Below are 22,308 nucleotides of genomic sequence, written 5' to 3' on the forward strand. Positions count from 1 at the left end.
TAAATTAGGTAAACATAAACGCGGTAGTGTAAATGTATTATAAATACGAGTAATTTAATCAATATATATGTAACTTTCTATTTTTCTTTCTATATTAACTTGTGTAACTTTCGTCTTTTTTCATTTCATTGTTCAGCGTTTAATTTCAATATTTGCGTGTTTTGCTGCACAGATGGCTGTTATTTTATCAGAATATAGATTTGAAAATTTCTAGTAACGTAGCTGGAATGTACATAAAATGAACATTGAAATTAGCAATTAACGGAAGAGAATATCATGTTGCTACTATAGTATTGTTTGTTACTAAACATAGGAGAGAAATTTAATTCTTATATATACAAATTTACAGACCTCTGCTAAATATAAATTCTGATACGTAAAAATTTCTCATTACTTTATAAACATTTTTCCAATAAAATGTTCAATAATCGAAGAAATTTTCCAATAACTGCGGAATGAAAATTTCTGCAAAAATGTTCCAATAATTAACGAATAACCACTCTTCCATAAATTGCAAGATAAGAATTTTTTTAAACTTTTCTGGCAAATGCCCACACCAATAGCGAACAATGATTTCTCGATAATTAACAATTAAGAATGTTCCAACAGTTTTACAGAAAAGAATAATTTATAAAACGATTTCTCAAAGCAAACATATTATTGTTTAATATTTTCGACATAATGTTGGATGACCATTCTTCTGTCATCCCTAAGCACTGATAGATCTTAACAATAACTTGACATAGCCATCCAAAATAAATTAGTCATATTCATCAGTACAAAGTTCACAAAAATATCTTCGTCGACTAATGACTTATGGTCATGCTCACCTTTACCAAAAATAATACATACAAAAAGCGAGGAAATCCACCTAGAGTAGTTTCTTGTTTCAGTAACTCTCGTTCCGTTGAGTCATCAACTGTAATCGAGTGTTTTATGTACTATAGAAATTGTCGAGTTCTTTGAAATCCGCCAGTTTATGACAGGACTAGATAAATTGGGATTTTTGGACAACTGCAAAAAATGTGCAAGGCAATTCTAATTAATATTCAATTCTTCTTAATATTGCTTTCAAGAACTCCAGGTCAACATCGAGAAGGAAAAATGTCTACTGCATGTTTCCCCTTCTTTCGACGCAAAAATTAACCTAATCACATACAAACATGTCCATTTCTTCGACACACCGATTAACCAATAGAAAGACACCGAATTCATCCAAATAGCGAGCAGACATGAAAAAAATCAGTCTGTGATCATTCGTTATTTATTCTACAACTCTGCCAAACAATTTTCAGAAGCATCAAGAATCCAATGATTCGGGATCAGAGTTATCTATAGGAGCTCCAACATCAACTTGGATCACAGTACATGTAACGAAACAGGTGGCACATTCCGAGTACCAATGTTCAAATATTCAAATTTTCGATAAAAAGTTCCTTTTTCTCTATGACTTCAAATTTGGAAACTCACAAAATGTCTGTAAACGAAATGCACATGACAAATACATCCACAGATTTTCAAAGTTTGCAGTGGACATTCAGTTACCCTTTGAAATTAAAAATAATCGTAACCAATATCTCGCAAATGTGTGCAAGATTGACTATCAAACCAGAAGATCTACCATTGGATCTGAACAATGTAGCAGATTCAATTTCGAACATCTTTGGAAAGATACATCTAGATTCGATTTCTAAACAAAAGATGTATACCAACTAAATCTTGCCTGCCAAACCCTCAAGAAGCAGAATCTAAGAATAATTGGTCCCCTAGATACACCCCATCACAGATTTAAAAAACCTACTCTTCTCTCAATGTCTCCCTCAAAAATCCCTAAAATTGTGGTACAAGAAGATCAACTTGACAATGAGATCCACAAATGATCCAATTCGTCCGGAAGAAGAGACGATCAAATCGGGCAAGTTAGGGTCTAAATGTTTCTTAGAGCAAGTCAGAGACTTTTCCAAAAACTTTTCAGGCACTATTGAGGAGGTTGTCTCCAACGTGAAACTATTTCTTTACTATTGTGAAGAATGAGAATCGGTTCTGCCGCCGCAGAGACGTTCCTAGAAGACATGGTTTATGATGTCGATTTAGAAAAAGCCAAGCAAGGTGACTCTCTGGTGACCGGAGTTCAAGAGTTAGTGGACTCGATGAAGGCCGTGTACTCCGATCTCCTAAGAGGCACACACAAAACAAACTTTGGAATTTGCTACTCAGTTCAGAAGGGCATTCTCCATCACTGCTGATGTAGCTCAGCAAGTTGAAGAACTGAGTATCACCCCCGTAAAATCTCAACCTCTACTTCCTCCTCCTCCTCCTATTCCAACAGTTACCATAGCTACACCAAAACAAGATCAAAACTTCCAGAAAGACATCGATTATAACCGAGTGTTGTATTATAGAAACATACCACGAGTCTATGTTTCTCACTCCGGAATACAAAAATAAAATTTTTGATCATCTACAGAAATAAATGACAGTGAAATAAAATTAACTTGAAACGTTTCATGTACAGAGTGACTCGTACAAGCCGCTACCTGAAATATCTCGTTATCTATCGATTCGATCGAAAAACATTTCATACTTTTTAATTTGTTGTGTCTTATGTTTTCAGAAATATCAAAGTAACTTTGAGTAACTTTAAACGATTCTGAACATTTTCAGTTGATTAAAAAACTCAAAGTCGCTACTCTAAAAATGTAAAATAGAAATTAAAAAGGCATTCGTTCGACGAGCCCTCTTGAATAGAATTTACTATGAAACGTGTTTTGATCAAATCAATAGATAACGAGATATTTCAGATAGAAATTCTTAGTGACTCACTCCCTATAAATGAGAAACATGGTAATTGACATCTTGAAATAATATGAACTTTCATGAATAAGTTTCATGAATAATAATTTCAAATAATATGTTAGGACGATGGATCGATTTCAGATAAACACTTTTGTGAAATAACGAGTGCGCGTGTGAATGTATGAAGTATACCTAGCATCAGTGAACGATATGCGAAGTGAAGTGTTTTGGACTGAGTGTTTGTGTTTGTTTCCAAGATGTGGATGAAAAGTGCGGGTGGTCTTTTTCCCAAGTTATGAGAATGTATGAGTGTGTATGAGTGTGTTTGGGATTTTAATTGGAACGAATGCAGCGCGGGAGAGAGAAGTTATAACACAGATTTGAAAAGTGATAGAGTAAGTGAAATAACATCTATTTCTAGTTACAGCAAATTTGTAGTCCTAGTCTATTTTTAATAAACATAGACTTACGTTTTCAATCTACATTCCAACCTCGCTTCAATTATACCTACAGTCCCTGCCGTTTCTCGAGTATTTAAGAGTATTGTATTTGCAGCTGGATATATACCATTAGTTTGAAGTCGTACTACGATGCGACGAGTGCAAATTACACATGGTTTCGAGATGCATTAAAAAAGTAACGCGTGCAGGTGACGCAGTAATTAACGTGTAATTGGTTCTTGCCACTAGAGCGGGCGCAACACAGCTCCAACACCGGGAGTTTTAAACTCTAACGTAATAATTGTTCAATAAAATATCCAATAATCTACCAACGAACATTCCTACGATTTTCTATAAATTTCTCATCAAATTTCTCGATAGTTAACGACAAAAAATTTGTTCCGTAACCCGTGAAATTTCCTGAACTTTAACCACGAATCGAAGACCTCTATATCAGAAATATACTGCAAGTATATGCGTCGAGTCATCAATTAGTATCAAGAAATCTGATTGCAAAAAGAAATTGAACGCACGATAAGCATGCAATCGATCGTTTTTCACAAAGTGTTCGCCACCGATGCCACTAATTTCCATTTAATTTGAACGTGCGAGATTTTTGCACGATCGCGGGATAAAGCTGTAGCAGCGTAAACTGCTACAAAGAGGGAAGGTACAGCACCACCGTCGAATATCGACCGTCCCACTTGTCAATTCGAGTATAAAGCGATATACATATTTGAAAACAGTCCGCTGTAAATACCAAGAGTGTTTCGTGTCGACCTATGTTTACTCTTACGCAACTGACAGTGTGAAAACGAGAAGCGTGCCGAGTTTCATCAAAATGGTTCAAACAAGAAGAGATTCTAACGCTTGCTTTGATATTTCAGTATTGTACGGCTTCTTGAACAAATTTTAACATCTTTGTATAAATTTTTATGCGACATTTTTTGTAAAAATACTGTCATCACAACGGTGGCTATTTTGTTATAATGTTGAGTGGTTACTGCGTGGTTATTCTGTAATTGCGTAATAATAACATTATTAGTATTTCTGAAACAATCTGGTGGTTTCAGTGTTGCTGTTACGAGTGACCGCTCAAGGACACTGAAGGTCATCCCCACCATAGTTGTCTAGCTATACTCACCACAGCCTGTAACCACACCTACCACGTTATTTTTAATCTCTTCGTGTAACCGTTTATACAAAATTTTCAAACTTGATTATATATTTTGGAAAAAGTATGGAATTTAAGACAGTAATATTTGACTATGTTTTTACATTCATATTTAATTTTTTATAAAATTATGAAAATGATGTTTAATAACTTACAGAAAAATTGTGAAAACATTATTAGTGGCATATGCTAACAACGATCAAAAGAGTAATTTTATTTCAATGTTGTGAGAATGACGACAGTAGTATTCTTTAACGAAATCTTGTAAATGTTGTTAACACTTAAATTCTGGATATCGTAATCCCAGTATTTGGTAATGACTTTGTTAACAAAAAAAAAGTGTTATTTCATGGAAGATTTAAAAATAGTGTTAATTGGCGCGAATTTCAACCCTCGTCGTTAGGCAATCGACGAAGTAGAAATGAAGAATGAGTTTGTTCTAATTTGCTACAGATCAAAAACAGCTAAGTTTGAAATTTATTTTTCCCTGTGAATAATGAATATTCTCGCGTAAAAAAATTCATCACTTTTTAAAAATGATATTTAAATCATCAGTTTTCGAAAGAATCACTTTATTGATAATCGTGTCATAATAAACAGCCGTTAATTACACAATACCTCGTAACAATTCTGTATGACTGAACACTGAGTGAAATATCGAATATATAAAAATAACTCAAAAATTACCCTCAAAGAGAATAATGACTATTTTGATAGAGAATTTCGCATAAACAATAGCAAATCATGTGGAATCGGCCAATTTATTATGAAAACGTATGAATAATCCAACAATGCCATTCTCCTGGAACTGCTGAACAGTAATTTATCAATGTCGTCCGTTGAAAGCTTTGCTAATTGTTGTGGAATCCAGAATTCACATATGTCCTCCGTCATTTCCTTTAATAACTTGGAAGCTCAAGGACCAATTAAAGGACTGCCCAAAGTACCGACTATAAACGAGCCAAGGAATAAAAAAAATTATATTACATATTTTACACTCTACTGATTATGAGTAGTCAATCTCCAACCTGTAATCTCTTTAAAAAAAATACGTAAAAAAAATATTAACTTAATTGAAGTAAACATTAGTAAATAGTAATAACTACACTTATATAATAACATTGAACAACCACTATTATTACCTATGTTTAACTTTTTTCAATTGTATCATGAAAAATTGTTAATGTTACATGTATCCAATATTTACATTTACAGTTATTTCAGAATTGGTATTAAAAGTTTATTCCAAATTCTTGTCACGAAATTGTAGTAAGCTATGTTTCCCTAGATGGAAGTCACAATCTCTTGTTTACGTAACTCAGGACAACTTCCCACAATAAAGCTGCAACCGCAACGATCTGAGAATAAAAGTACGTCGTTGGTAACTGTCACCCTGACCTTCCGCGGCCACCCAACCCTTCGGTTTCATTCTACCAGCCACCATTCAGACCGAATGCCGGTGATGATGTGGGATCGTGCGAGGTCAAGGTCACTAGTCGAGACACAGGAAATCTTATGGCTGATCTATGCGATGCGTTACTACTGGCGACCTTCGCTTGCGGTTAGCGATAGATTCGAGTCACTTTAAAAACTGTTCAAATAATAAAACTTCTTCGTAATATCTCACAACTTGATACAATATTATAGTTATAACAAAATTGAAATTTGAATGAATTTTAAGTCATGAAAATGTACAGGTATAAATAACATAATATCGAAATGCCGAGTTGTACCAAAATTACTTCTACGATAAGTTACAATACACAATTCATACATAACTATTTAGCATACGTGTAATTTATAATGAGAAAAACTTATAGTATTTACAATACTTTAATTATTTACGAGAATCGTTTTTCTCGTCTAACATAGAAGTATTTTACAGCGTCGAATTGACAGTTTAATGTTAAAATTGTTCTTAACACGGATAAAAAGAACGTTATGGTAAAATTTAGAAAATATACGAAACGTAACTCTCATTAATAGCGTTTCGAAATTTTATTATCTTCAATGTGCCAAACATTTCAATTTCAATAATCTTAAACAAGAATCAGACCTCTATATGACATCTATATACATTGCTCCAAAATGTGCAATTCGAACAAATAATTGCCCACCATTCGCAACTCGTAACCCTTCTCCCACCCCTCTTTAATTCGTTGCATTTACCAAACCGAGATGTCAAAAACAATATGAAAACCACTTAAATTCCATCACTAGTGTTTAAACTTTCAACGATTTGTCACATCTTTTACCTCGAACCACATTTCAAACAATTAGAATCTCCAGAGGAAACATGAATTACTCGAAACTTTCCAAGGGGAAGAAAAACTTGAATATCCAATTTCTCTCCGTTATACCACTCCTCTTCGTTGATTTATAGTCGCAGTCGAAAGAAAATGTTAACAGTGAGACGAATCCTGCTTAAACCCATCGCTACTACTCAATCTTTCAACGGTTTGAGACATTTTTCATTTCGAACTACATTCCAAACGATTCGAGTCTCTAGAGAAAAACAGAATTACTTGAAAATTTGCAAAGGGAACAAAACACTGAATACCTATCGTTGTTTACCCTATTTCCCTCCCTCCACCCTGTCCTCTTCCCCTTCTGCGATTCGTCGTCCTCGCCAAAACAAAATACCAGCTATGACAGGGTGCGTTTAAGGGTCAAGGTCGTCTGGCCGGCAAATTCTCTGCGCACTGGAGTAGGGGAGGGGATGCTTGCAGTCGATTCGTAATTTCATTGCAACTGCAGTTGAACAGGCGCGCTCGTATATTTCCGACACGTACCAAGCTGTTATTAATGACTGGTCATTAAAGGCGACGCAGAATCAAGCATGGCTCTTTTTCTGGTTACTGTTGTCAGCTGTTCTCTGTTCTTTTTATAGCTGCTTCGTGACCACGTTTTATTTATTCGTTTATTTGGCTTGTAATAGTCACACATTCGCCTACAGATTGCAGTAATAATGTTATGCAACGATTGATTCGATCGATAACCTTCCTACTAAAACCACCGATCTCAACTGCTACTCAACCATTTTCTATCAAGTGTGAAAGATTTTCAGGTTAAATGTAACGGAGCAGTTGTTGGTGAAATGGTTTTATAAATCCATTGATATCCTATTTTTATTCATATACAGGGTGGACCGAAATTAATGAAAACGATTCCGTCTATGTTGCTTGTGCACGTATGGAAAAACTGTTCAGGAGAAATTTAAACCGATTGAATAAATAAACATACTAATAGAGTAATCGATTGATTATTTTTTCAAAATTTCAAGATCATTGGTGCTTCATTTTTTATGACACTATATATTATACTTTTGTTGGAAATGAAAACTTTTTACCAGATCTGGAATCTTACAACGAATCGACTATAAATCGAACAAAGTTAACAATTACCAACAAAAAATTGTTGTCCAATTTTTCAGCAAATTGAACGAGTAAACATAGTAATAGAGTAATCGATTGATTATTTTTTCAAAATTTCAAGATCACTGGTGCTTCATTTTTTATGAAACTATATATTATACTTTTGTTGGAAATGAAAACTTTTTACCAGATCTGGAATCTTACAACGAATCGACTATAAATCGAACAAAGTTAACAATTGCCAACGAAAAACTGTTGTCCAATTTTTTAGTTGATACTATTCAATTTCAAATTCACAAGCAGTCTCGTATTCGTCGATCAATACTTTCTACATATGTAAGTGTTATTTTAATAAAAAACGAGAAGTTATAAAATTGTAAAAATGAAAATTGAAATGTAAATGTCTTACAAATTCTATGATGAAGAATCAATTAATATGTTCGATACAGTACCACTTGTAGGGTAGAAGTTTATTCGTATATTTATTAAATTTATATTCATATTCTTCTTTCGATATTTATTAAAGTATCAAAAAATTGGTGGAGAAAAATCTACGAAAAAGAAACAGAGTGCAAGTAACGGTTCGTTTGAAAAGTAATCGAGTAGAAATCTACGAGAGGAAAAAAGAAACAAATTTATTAGAAATTTACAAAATTTTCGACTCGAGTTTTCTACAATCGTACCTTTAATGGCTGCACAATCGAACATGCGAATTTACACCAATGCTTTTTTCGATCGACCGGCCTTTCGATACGCTGAACGATACTCGCGTTTGATCAGTGAATATTTGACGCGGTCGTCTGTTCGATTGTGTCAACCAATGACCGTGTTTCGAACGCGCTCGGTCGACTCTCACTTTCTATGCGGGCCAGACACAAAACAATCTATTCTGAAAACGATTTATAAACCATTATTCGGTAAAACTTACACCATTGCACGGTTCGCAAACTGTATCAACTCTGACGCGACGATCGAGAAGGATAAAATCATCGTACGAAGTTTCATTCATCGTTCACACACTATCATTACCAAACACACGACTACAATTGAAAAAACATTAAAACATTTGCTTTACAAACAGAAATTAATTGCGCTCGATGTCGGTGCAAAACACTGTGCTTGATAAATATTCAATATATTCGAAATGGAAATGAAAAATGAAGACTACATAAATTGGCCATTGAGCTCTCAACGATTAATGTAAATATTGTAATATTGTCATAAGATATTCAGGATTATAGATCCAAGGATTATGAAAATGATGCTCGTTTCATCCACGTTTAACATCGAATTACGCGATAGCGTTTCCGGGACTCTCGGAATCGATCAATTCTTCAATTCGCCTTCAATCGCCGGAAACCATACGGAACCAATTATTGCTCCCATCCATGCCACCGAAAATAGCCGAAAACCGCCATTTTATCACGAAACCGCAAAATCCCATTTAATCGGTGCAACCGTTTCGACCGCTTTCAATCCGTGCCTTTAATTGTAAACCACAACGGCTCCCAATCAAAATGCAACTGTAATCTTCAATTGTCGTGTTTTTTTCCTCGGTTGAATCTTCCCTCGATCCCACGTTTAAATGAATGCACGATCGAAAAGACGAATTTAGAGTTACAAAATAATTTTAACTCCTTAAGACGACTCTGGATATTAATGTACAATATTAGTGCGTTTCGCTTGAAACGAAACCTTGGTGCACTAAAGATCAGTCTAGCAGAAGCTTTATTATGGAATTAATAAATATAAATTATGTTCGTAGAGGATTCGCTGTTTACAATGAGATACGTTCGGGAGTAAACCAGATAGAACAACAACGATAGAGTCTTGCATTATATACGTTCAGTGGTCTTCACTTCAAAGCGTATCGATGTGTCGATCACTAATGGGAAGTAATAATTTTTATACTTTATCTTTGTTTTATATTTGTAACAAAGACGTGGGAAAACCTCGCCAATCCATTGCTAGCACTATCGCGAAGATATAATAACAAATGAAAAAATTGTAATTTTTATTCATAAATATTGATAACAGTGTTGCGAAGATATGGTAACAAATAAAAAAGATTGTAATTTTCATTCATAAAAATTCTATTCTCCGCGTCGCTCTGCATTTTGTCGGTTTCTGAATATAAACCTCTTTGTATTTGTTGAATTTCCAATACCATCTAAAGATGATACAATAAAAATCATCTCTATATGTATGTATATATATAGAATGTCTTTCTAGAATCTTCAGTTTCTTAAGTTTGATTTATTGATACAATAGAAATACCGAGATTATTTAATCGCACCCATACCTCAAAATTACAATAATATTTATATATTCTCCATGACCAATAATGTACGTTTTCCCGCCCGATTATTTACAATGTGTATTATAATTAATTTTGATTTATTCTTATAGATTTCTGAAAAGAAATTTTACATCGAAAACGTTAAACAATTGACTGTTCGTCCGACTAATCAGTTTACAAATAATTATTTTTTCCTCCATTCCCTTCTACGACATATCAAGTAAATATTAGAACATTTCCTAGTGGTCGTACGTGGAACATTCGTCATTAATAGACGTGTACTTCAATATTCATCCGAAGTTGCTATTGTTGCACGAAATTGAGTTTGTATAGGTGCGCGTGATGCTCGCGCGGATTAACGAATTTCCTGCGCGTACCTCGCACGCCAAATTAATTTCGTCTGAGTATTTGTGAAAACTTGGAGGATTGAATCCAACTGTACAGAACACAATACAATCAACTTTATTTATACACGATATTCCGTAATACATGGACTCTCAGAGATAAACTATACGCGTCAAACAAAACAACAACATCGTATAAGCATATGTCGCGTTTGATCAAGTTTCTCGAAATACATTTGGAAGCGTGAATGTGATTTTGTGGATGTTGATCGTAACTTTGCAACATTCTATGAAAAAGAAACTCGGTTTTCCTCAATCGCGAAGATATTCTACCCATTTTTGAGTTTCAATGATGCAAAGCTTATGTTCTGACCAATAATTCTATCTGTTTATAGATATCTCGTATTAAGCGCTGTTTCTACAAGAAAAAGGTTTCTTTCTTGTTTGTATTGTTCGGGAATTTCTAGAAAAGTCCATAATACGACTTAGGGTATAGCTGAATAATTCAGAAAAGTTGCACGAGGGAGTTGCCTAAGCATTGCGGAGTGAATAGTAGCGATAAGAGGCGTGGTAAGATGAGTGGTGGGGATGACAAGCGCAACTTCGTCAACTCCGTGCAATATCTCTACGATCTATTCCAGATCAAACTCCACAACTTCATACTTCCTTTATCTTGTTTATATTTGTAGTATCTAAAGATAATGCTAAGAAACTAATTTCTTCGAAGCAAGATTCTAATACGTCGATCGGTTTTCAAGTGATCGAACGTTAAAATTGTGGTATCATTTCATCCTTTATTCTAACACTTTAACATTTAACACTTTGAAAACTCTTTGAGGTAGAAAACTAAAGTTTTCTTGAAACTAGTTTCTCGCATCTCTACCTGCGGATGCTGTGAATTTAAAAATACGTGTGGTTATGGGAACCAGAATGGCGTGAAAAATTCTATTGCGAAGGTACTGAAAGGAGAACTGAATTCATGGGAACACATTTGAGAAAGGATATGGTTCATCTCCTACCACATATTTCCGATATTATCGATCCGTACACGGTTTAAATTGTCCAAGATTATTGCGAAACGAATTAAAAATCAACAAAGATATCTACCAAGCTGACAACAATGAATAAATATTAGATCATTTCAGATCCTGAAAGGAGAGACTTATTTACATCGATAAAATTTTGCAGGTAAAACAAAATATAAAAATAAAATGAATAAATCCCAACTGTTTAATTATCAATCTTCAAACGAACTATTCTCATTGTGACATTTGGACCTGTACGTTCCGAGTCATCTTGAGAACAAACACAATTATGTAACCCATATAGGTACAGTGAAATTAAAATTGCATAAAATATAAGCACCGGTTCTACCACGATGAAAGAGCGCGATTCGGCTCGTACTTTGTAAACCTAACCCTAATTCGTGACGTAACGTAGGTTCTGACTGCGAACCGTGGCATTTCCCGTACAGCGCGTTAGCAGCGGTGATTGCGAAAGTGTTCGGAACCACTTGAAGGAGTCTCGCGAAATTTAACGCGGAGAATAATGAGAGATGGTCCTCGAGTGGACCAGGAGGAACTCGAAAGCGTGTTGTTTCCGGTTGCTGAGCAACGCTGATGCGACGCTAGGAAAATTCCAAGAAAAACGGGCTTCTGCGGCGCAACGCAGCGGGGATTCACAAAGAGTAGCCGGAAACTGCATTTTCTTCGGCATTCCCGGCACGGAGCGGCTCCTCCGCGCGCGGTATTACAGCTTAACGAGATAAGAGGATTTCGAGGGAGCGTTCACCGCTTCCGCGTTCGTCCACAGCGAGTCGCGGCAACGGTATTAGAAAGTATTACGATCACGGTGGCGATATTGGTTCGTCAAGAAATGCGACTGAAGACCACCGCGACACGCGGATCATAAGACGATTAAGCGCGGGGAGATTATGCCTCGTGTAATCGAGTTACACGCGTCGATAACGCAAATAAGGAGACTCAGATCGTTTCGACGTTATTAACGAGGTGTACCATAACCTCTGCGGTTACAGAGATGGGATGAATATTACTATCTAGATAAAAGTTTCGAGTAACGAGACAAATCATCTTTTGTACGTTACTCTTTGAATAAAACTGAACAATTATACGCGAATTTTATTTATCATTTTTTACTGCAATTAAATTTTACCCTTCTCGTATTATGGGAATGAATATTTGAGGTTATGCGAGGGATCTTGTTGATTACACGAAGGATACGTACATGATAAATCGATTAATTATTGATAGGGGTTATTTTTATCTTTAATCGAGGAAAGAGGGTAATTGCTTTTCCATAGACAGTGATTTTCCATGTTGAATATATATGTACTTTACTAGGTTTCAACCTTTATTTTCGGTCCTCTTCAGTTAATTAATCGGAATGTATAATTAATGGTATATTAGTACTTATATCGTTCAAATTTCAGATTTAAAACAGAATTCGAAACGTAATGAACAATTTTATATTCAATATTGTGGTTGTAGTTATGACAACTTTACTAAATATTCAAACGAAATTAACTGTCCAAAATTGTTTAGAATTTTGTATTTTTTAATTACTTTTTCTTGAAAATCGAAATAATATCTTCGTATCGAGAAAAATATTAGAATGGATATTTTTATTCATTTGACTTCGAAGGCGATATTTTTTTATTTAAACAATTAAAGAATCACTACTAAGTAGTACTGACCACACTAAGAGACGATCGACTAGAAATAAATACAATAAACTTACAATTTTATCGCTGAATTTTTTAATTATCAATTAAATTTTTAAATAGAGTTCTTATCAGTTGTCGTTTAAATTGTTATTCGATAAATGAATTTTAAATCTAAGCCGAAGAATGTATAAATGTTGCTTAAGCATTGTTTACCCCGTATAGTTCGAGTCTCGATTAAATTGCGCAATTCAGTTTGCTGCCCGGTCCAAGCACAATCACCATCAACCCTTGAATTTCACGGAACTTCTCGGATAGTGGAATACAATCAATTTATTCGTAAATCGATTGAACAGAGTCCTCATCAAAAGGTATTAAAGCGTCCTCTTTCTGCAAAAATTGCCTACAGCTTCACGACTGATTGCTTTTAAAGTTACGTTTCTAAAATGAAAATAAAATATTCGATCCTCTCCCGCACAAGACAATCCATAAAATGACAAAGAATTATCTACACTGCCAAATTTAATTAATGAATTATTTATTTCATTATGTAATAAAGAATCAAATATTTTCATATCCTGTAAACACTTGTATCAACTATAAATCTAAACAATCAACTTTTGACCTTCATAATAGTGTTCTTGTATTTGACAAAAAATGTTTATTAAGATTACGAAAACGTACTATAAATTATTATATATTTTTGTTTCTTACAATATCGTAATAGCAATTTCATATTTGTAAATGGTACTCGTTAAATATATAAAAATTTATCTCTGACCTTTTTTAATTTTTCTCGCGAACAGAGTAATTTCCACACAGAAGATACCACGTGACGACTACATCTTTAATTAACTCTTTAATAAAAATCAGTCCACGGCTAAGTGGAAATTCCACGAAATCCTTTATCGCACGAGACTTTGTAATCAATTTTAATTAACACCGTCACGGTTTTTATCCTCCAAACAGTCCACTGATTTCGATATTTCCACCCAGTGTCGGATATTCGCGTAATCATCGGTCCTCATTAATTACCAAAGTTAAAAATTAATCACCGATAGAACGATATTCAGATGCAGCTCACCATTAATCATTATTGAGCAATCGATATTTCGCAACACTGCTTGATCGATAAAATGGTCAGAAAATTATCAAAAATTACAACGTTGATAGTAAAATAATTAAATTAAATTTCCAGAACAGCAACAATATTTACGCGCAATTTGTTTTACGGCCAATTACTTTTTCTAAAATTCTCGAACAATGTAAATGAAAACCTGGTGAGGTAATCGATTGTTTATTACTTCTGTCTATTAAATTTCTCAATTTTACAAAAATTAAACAACAGTCGATATTAAACCATAAAAAGATTGAACAATCTAGGAAAGAATTATATTCCAAAAGAGGGTGATAAAAAATCATTGAACTCTTGTTAATTACACATAAAATTTTAACAAGACGTCATTCTATGGATCCCAGGCGATTATAAAAGCACAATTATTTACAGAATGTACAATAGGAAACTTATAAAAAAAAAAGCAAATAAAATGAAAATTATACAAAACGAAAAATCAGAGGTCATTCGTTTCAAATGATTGTGTTTTTAACGTATAATATAAATATCGACTTTCGGCAATGTTTGAATTTTTGCATTTCATGTTGTCGATTTGAAATTTTAAACATTCGAAGTCAATCATTTTTAATTTTTCGCTCAATTCGCCTTTCTCTTTATTTGTGTTTTTATAACTTTCCCATTGTAACTTTTGTAAACAATACTAAGTACTTTTGTAATCCTTTGGGACGTGTAGAATGATGTTTTTTTAACATTTCAGTTGCAGGAACTACCCAAAATTGAATCATTTAACCTCTTCTACTTGCATAAAAAATTGTTTGTCATAGGAAAATAATCAACACAAAAATGATTTAAATAATATCACATTTAAACATTTCAACCCTAGTTTCGGGCCTCTTTTATTTACACAAAAAATGTATAGTTTACGTATACACATGTTTTACAATAATCTCTGTGCTTGTAACTTTCCCACAGAGATACATGTTACAGTGCCTTCTGCGATCCAATAAATCTTGTGATAGTAAATATAGTTTCACATTAAGAAAACATGGTCTATCGAGTAAATATTTCAAAACTCAACACCTGCAGCTTCTCGACAATTCACTTTCAACTCATCACCTCGTTGTAAAGTCATGGAAAATATTGAAAGAAGTTCATTAAGATCAATTTCCTGTACTATAGATAACACTTTAAAAATGTTCAATCATAGTAAACTCCTGAAGCAGTGTAATAATTTTCGTGAAAGATTTTTCAAAATAATTTTTGCGATGTTCTTCGAAAGTCAACGTCACAGCAACGCTCACAACTCACAGCCCACAAATTACCAATCTCCATAGGTTTCGATCTACTCTCGATGTTTCAAAAATTTTCCCACAACAAATAGCTCCTAGAGATGAAGATAAAATATACACCATACACCTATATAGTTGTTACACCAGAAATGGCTCCTCAGAGGCAAGCCAGAGCTTTCAATCTTCATACTTAATCACAAGCTCCATGGACAAGCTAAAACATTAGTATAGTGCAAGCTCACCAGTCTCGGCCGCCGCTTGGAGCAGCATTTGCTGATGGTGGTGTTGTCTGGTCGAAGACCTGTGATAGTGGACGCTGTTCAGGACAATGTTACTGGATGTCCTGCTGAGCGCCTTCCTTTGCCTGACTGCCTCCTTGTAAATTTTATAATACATCACTATCATCACCAGACCAGGAATCCAAAAGGACACGCACGAGCTGATCACAGCGTACGGTCGATTCACCACAAAGGAGCAAACCTGGAACAAAGACGTTCATAGTTGGATGCACATGATCGTTGTTGACTTGTACTTTTCTGGGTGATGGATTTCGAGCTGGGGAAACTGCGCTCGATGCAAATTGAATCGTTCACTTCTGAATGAAGCCAGGAATTGCAGTAGTTCCCGTTTTCAAGATCAAACTTTAGCGTCGGATTCAAGATAGGTATCATCTCCACCATTATTTATTTTTGCGAAATGCAAACAAACAGTCGACTCGAGGTGAAATTGACTACTCGATCGATCTTTCGAGTAAATTGATGATCTTTATTTTGTTACTCGAAAGCGAGAACTATTGCACTCACGATTCCAGTATTTTGGACCATTTACGACATCAATAGGATGATTTATAACAAATGATACGATATATTGGCAGTCTATTTGTAATCTTGAATTGGCTACCGGTAACTGAATTATCTTGAACCACTGATATATCAAGAATGAACTATTTTGAGTCCCCAATGAATTATCAATAACTGAAGCAGTCTGAACTCCTCATCTGCAATAGCAATAATCTGATTTTCAACAGTCTGCGTACTATACCGGCAATTAATCGTGTAGGATCTTTAAACACCGATCCATCAACGAAATAAAAACCGCAATAACCGCAATATATTTGAGGTTAGGTTTAGAAACAACGATTCAGCTGCAACATGCCTCGTTTGCACACTTTATCGTCAAATATTTCATTTTTCGCGAGTAAACGTTACCTTTTATGTACAACACTATAAAGTTTGCGCAATAAAAACGTGAAATGAAAAAAAAAAAAAAGAATTGGAAAAATATTCGAACGATGTAGTTTGCACGGTGAAACTGGAATTGCGTACAAACTATACGAATTTGTTTTAATAATCGAGTTTCGATTTTCCATAAACGTTAGGCAGGATTTTTAATCCAATTTCCCGTCGCATTTTCTGTCGTGCAGGCAGAATTTTTATTAAACCCCCGGCATAATGAGATGAAGCCTTTCCTCAAGCTTACGTAAACTTCATTTTGGAACAATGTATGACGCTAATCGTAATTTGCATTAAACTTCCGTCAATTACATCGGGTAATGAAGGAATGGAACCGACCGTACTTTCAGTTAATATAAATTAAGGAAAACATGAATTTTAATAAACGAACCAATAACGGTAATTGGGAACAAATTACCGTAAATTTCGCGTCGTATATAATACAACGACGAGACTATTGTTCGAATCGATACGAGGCACATTCTTCTTCCCTTAAAAAATCGAATTCACCGTGGCGTCTGTGGAAATCATTATAACCAAACTAACTTCAACAGCGTCGAGAATTGAAACTACGATTTAATACTGTTTCACCGGCAAATGGAGCATCGGCCTGGCCCTGTCATGCCAGTTTATTTTTATTACAAGCGGTTGAAGATACGTTTAAATTGGATTTGTTCAGCGAGCAATGTTCACGAAATGGATATAGGGACTTGATGTTTTTATCGCGGACACAGGAAACACGTTTTATTAGGTTAATGAATAATTTCGTTTAAATCGTACAGTTCTTGTCGCTTACATTTTTACATCAACCGAATGAGCAATGCGAGTTTCAATAGGGGAAGAATTCTTTTGTATATTTACAATCCTGTCAAGAGCAACTAAGCGAACACACGTGCACGAAATGAACATTCAAATGGGACATAGAAGTATTTCGAATTTTTGAAATGAATTAATTGAACATTTTTCGGCCCATTGTTATTTTATCGTTCAAAGTCATTTGAAGGTCAACAGGTTAAAGATTGATAATTGGTAATAAAAAAAATGTCTGTACAATCGAAAGGATCGTCATAAACGAACAGAATCGTAACAAATGTATAATTGGTTAATTAAACAAATAATTTGGCATTTCTTTCTGACAGGTTTTTCTAGATAAAAGCAACAAATATTGCAGATAAGTTGAAATAGTAATACGATGAAGATAAATAAAACATTCTGCATAAGCGAATGCAAGATTAAAATAAATCTTTTGCCAAATACATATAGTGAAAAAGTGACTCGAAGCATTTGCATCCGTATGAATATGGAACAATTGATCTTTCAAGATCGAAAATTCAATTCTCCCGTACTAAATTACCATTACTTCTGCATTCACAATGTGCCACGACATCCACGGTGGTGTTCCCATGATGCATCGGACACTATGCATAACCAAATTAGCCAATCGAGGAAACAATAGTGCAAGTTACGCGGACGACGTGAAGGACATGATTGGTCGATTTACTCGTAACGCGTGCGTATGCAAATCGCCGAAGACCGTTGCACAAATCCCCTTATCCCGGAGGAATTATTGTCAGCATTCACAATTTGGTATGCAGGTCAGAACGCTTATTAAGTAGCCACGTGACATCCCGATTTATTTACCTAGAAATCGTATGGCAGTCTGAACAGTTTCTTAGTTAAACGCGACGATTTAGTATGAAATAGCTATGAGAGGATGACGGGATATTTCTTAAGTAATGTAAAAGTAGTTTGTCCGATAATCACAGCTGTGGAAATGAATCGAAGGAAAATTGATCCCAGAATAGCTAGAAAATGACTATCACGATGTTCTTCGATAATGTAAAATCAGATATATTAATATTAAAGTCATCTGACGATGAACAACTTTGTTTCAATTACCAATTAAGCAAACAATGAAATATGCAAACAGACAACCATTGTTGTATCCTGGATCAGTTAGTGGCAGCTAAACTCTCTTGGTTTACCAACATAGCAACAATCGGTTATTCTGAATTTTCAATCTCTCTTCTTAACTCTCCGTTAATCGTGCTCGGGTCTGTTTTGACCCACGTTTGCAAAAGCCTTGTTAATCTTCTCGATTCAACCTGAGTAATTTAAACCGGAAACTATTTATTTTGAAATTGATAAAGCAATCGATGAAATGACAAAATTTTTAAAAAGATAGAGCCGGGTCAATACCGACCCACGCCTGGTTGCAAACGGCCGGTAGAAGCGTCGGTTGATGAAGGGGTTAATGATCAACAACTGAAGTGTCTTAATTTACGATAAGCATAATGTTACTTATTACTAAATGACATATTTTAACTAAACTATTACCTGATTTAAAAATGAATCAGCAACAAATCGCTAAACAATGAATCTACTACTATCCCATTCATGGTACTTTTTTTATACGACTCTGATATTTTATACAGTCTGTCAAATATCGTAAACACTCGACAAAAATGTAGCCTAACATTTATATCGTCCTCCACTTCAACAGACCTGCTTCCTTAGCAGATAATGAAGAATACTGTGGGCCATTCACAAAAATAAACTCGACAGGAATGCAGGTCCAATTAGCAAAGTGGAAGGAACACACCTAGTTTCACATATACTTTAGGTTTTAACATGCTAATAGGTTGCTCAAAAAATGTTGTCGTTCGATAAGAAATGTCACTATTAGGTTGGTCGTTTTATTCTTCCAAAGATGGTATTACCGTTTGACGAACACGTGTAAAATTTCCTGTAAATCTGTCACCTCATTCGTACTATATTTACACTCGTTCATAGTTGAAGTGTCGTAGTATTTTTTTTTACAATGAAAGAAACGACAAAACTTATCGAACAACCTAGTATTTACCACACTGACTAAACACAATTTAGATCGGGTGAGAAAGAGACGTTAAAGGTGGGGATTGGGTGGAGCGAGCAGAGTTCTTATGAGCGGTGCACAGTACAATAACTCAACACGTACAAACACGTCTACATGCATGAAACTCGAGCCAACCTACCTCTGGATTCTTGACCATATAATCCAAATGCTCCTGCGTGGTGTACCAGCCCATGAAGATCGGTATGAAGCTGATCAGAGCCGGCAGCGTCCACGCGCTACCGAGCATGCAACCAACAGTGCCCTGCCTCATGATGACAGTGTACTCCAGCGGGCTGACGATGGCGTAATACCTATCCACGCTAATGCAGCACAGATGCAGTATCGAGGCCGTGGAGAAATAAACGTCCAAAGAGTTCCATACGTCGCACATGAAACGTCCGAAGAGCCACTTGCCGCCGGACAACTCGGCGGACGCGTTGAACGTCATCGCGCACATCGCCACCAGCAGATCGGCTGCCGCCAGGCTGACCACATAACAATTCGTCACCACACGAAGTCTCCTGTGTCTTCTCACGCTGGCGATCACCAGCGCATTGCCCAGCACTGCAGTCGTGATGATGCTGCCCATTATTATACCCTTGATCACCACCACAAATACGTTCACGTTTTCTGGAAGGTTCTCAACTGTCGGGTTCTCAACAGGAACCGAAGTCACGTTGTTAGCAGCTGTACCAGAGGGACTGCTGGTATTGGTCGAAGTTGTCGGTGTCGGGTCCACTCGGTTGGGCAGGCTCGTCGTCACCGCTGCCATTACGTTCAACATGATGGACGAGGTCTCGGATGATCCCCGACTGGTTTAGTCTGTCATGGTTGTGGGAGACGTTTAACCACAGTGAACATTCTTGGCACTGATCTTCAACGATACTTATCTAGACCAGTTGAAGTTTAACCGTTTTGGACGATCCAGCTGACGGACACCTTCTCGTACACTTGGTGCAGAATCTTGCATGTATGTTTCGGTCAGTTGGCTGTAATCTTCCGACTTGTTTGCGATTCTTGATCGGTGATGAAGTTTTCAAGATTACTCTAGGTACTCTTTAAGTGGTCTTCTTGGGCCCTCAAGTAGGACCTTCTTTGAAAGTTAGTTCTGTTGCATTTTTCAACATGATTGGGGATCTTGCGAGATTAGGTTGTTGCGATGATAGTCGATAGCCGTCGAGTAGCCATTGCTGTAATCATTCGAAGACGAAGGTGTTTATATGATTTGGATGTAAAAGCTTGCTTTTGAGGTCGATGAAAAATGTCCTACTCGTCACTGACACCTCACTTTTATCAGAGTTCAATGTTCATCCTCACGATGATTGCACGATACACTGTACAAAATTGGAGTCTTTTCTCTGTGGTGACACCGGATTCGTATTACCCCTGCGCGGTTGTTTATCGATTTAAACAAAAGCTATCGGAGCTATTAGCCTAATACCACTTGCTTCTCATTCAACGCAGCCCCTGTAATTCAGAGATACAGGCAATCGACAGATTAGAGCGAAGACTTGTTCTTGCTTTTGTTTACGGGAATCTGGATAATACAATTTGTTTGGGGATTGCCCGATCGAGTTACATGTACCGAATCAATTTGAATATTTAATTCGTAGCTCTCGTTTAACCGCGTAAAACAATAATATAACTAGACGAGCTTGAAAGGGTAAACACAACTATTACAACGAAAATTAATAATTATAATTAATGAAAATTCATATTTTATACGCGAAGAAAGTTATAATTACGACTACAGGTCTATATTTATGAACCTTTAGACTCGTATATGAAAATATCTGGTTTTTAAATTCTATCCAATTTTAGGAAAAATATGTTTGATTTTTCAATGCTCGAAGTTTGAAGCAATAATATTCCAATCGTCAGAATTCGACAACACCTGCAAATAATAACGTAGCACAAGATTGTAAATACTGTCTCTTGACACCATCGATCATTAGTTTTCCGCTTCGATAACAAAATTTGTCAGTCCTTGTTCGGATTACAACTCTTAACCTTGAATTTCAACAAAATCGAAACCCGAATATATTTTCATATTACTCGAAAATTTTTGCCCGAGCAACACGTTAACTTGCACCTGTTACGAATTTAACAATGCCTATGTGGAAATATTAATCACCGAATTCCATGTGCATTGCGACGAGCGAAGAGATTAAAGGCACTGCAGTTGCACGCTAGCAATTGCATCGGTTTTGCTGGCTGCGAACACTTTCGGGAAACGGCAATATGTAAAGCGGAAAGCGAGGTAATCCCCAACGACGCAAGCCAGCTGACAGTTAGAACGGGAAATGCTGGTTCCACCCGCAGCTTTCCCTTCGCGTAGATCCTCTCTTCTCTGAAATTTAATATTTCAATATTAAAATTTCTCAGGGAACTTCTGCACGATCCCTGACACCTTAAATGTTTTTTGCTCGAGGTGATCTTTATATCGTCCCGGTTGAATAAACAGTTGATTATTGCACTCATAGGGAGTGACAGGTTTTCAGGTAAATGTCTTTGTAAACGTGAACCAGATTAGACACGAACAGAAACACTCCGAAGACGAGAGAATCGAAAGTGTTAAATTTGTTCGGTATGGTCTTGGAAAATGATAGGCGAAGAATATTTTGTTCAATGAATTGTGTAATAATAAAGTTGTTACTGCAAAGTAACTGACAAATTTATTTTCCATTTCAATTTTCAGAAAAGAACATTTCGGTAGATCCAGACAGACCG

The 22,308-nt window shown here is 35.7% G+C and overlaps 1 protein-coding gene across 1 annotated transcript; it reads right to left on the bottom strand.

Annotated features, from left to right (window-relative positions):
• Positions 1-15,601: 15,601 nt before the first annotated feature.
• On the bottom strand, positions 15,602-20,748 carry LOC143145564 (octopamine receptor beta-3R-like). Its single transcript, XM_076309098.1, has 2 exons — positions 19,718-20,748; positions 15,602-15,951 (listed from the first exon to the last, which is right to left on the bottom strand). Exons 1-2 carry the CDS (start codon positions 20,360-20,362, stop codon positions 15,694-15,696), a joined length of 903 nt encoding a protein of 300 aa, XP_076165213.1. The 5' UTR covers positions 20,363-20,748; the 3' UTR covers positions 15,602-15,693.
• Between the last annotated feature and the right edge of the window lie 1,560 nt (positions 20,749-22,308).

The sequence above is a fragment of the Ptiloglossa arizonensis genome, chromosome 1 (genome assembly GCF_051014685.1).
Source record: "Ptiloglossa arizonensis isolate GNS036 chromosome 1, iyPtiAriz1_principal, whole genome shotgun sequence".
In the NCBI taxonomy this organism is placed as follows: Eukaryota; Metazoa; Arthropoda; class Insecta; order Hymenoptera; family Colletidae; genus Ptiloglossa; species Ptiloglossa arizonensis.

Coding starts and splice junctions, on each gene's coding strand:
- LOC143145564 (XM_076309098.1), bottom strand. CDS start 20,362: ATGTTGAACGTAATGGCAGCGGTGACGACGAGCCTGCCCAACCGAGTG. Junction 15,952..19,717: donor ATATGGTCAAGAATCCAGAG/GTAGGTTGGCTC, acceptor TCTTTGTTCCAG/GTTTGCTCCTTTGTGGTGAA.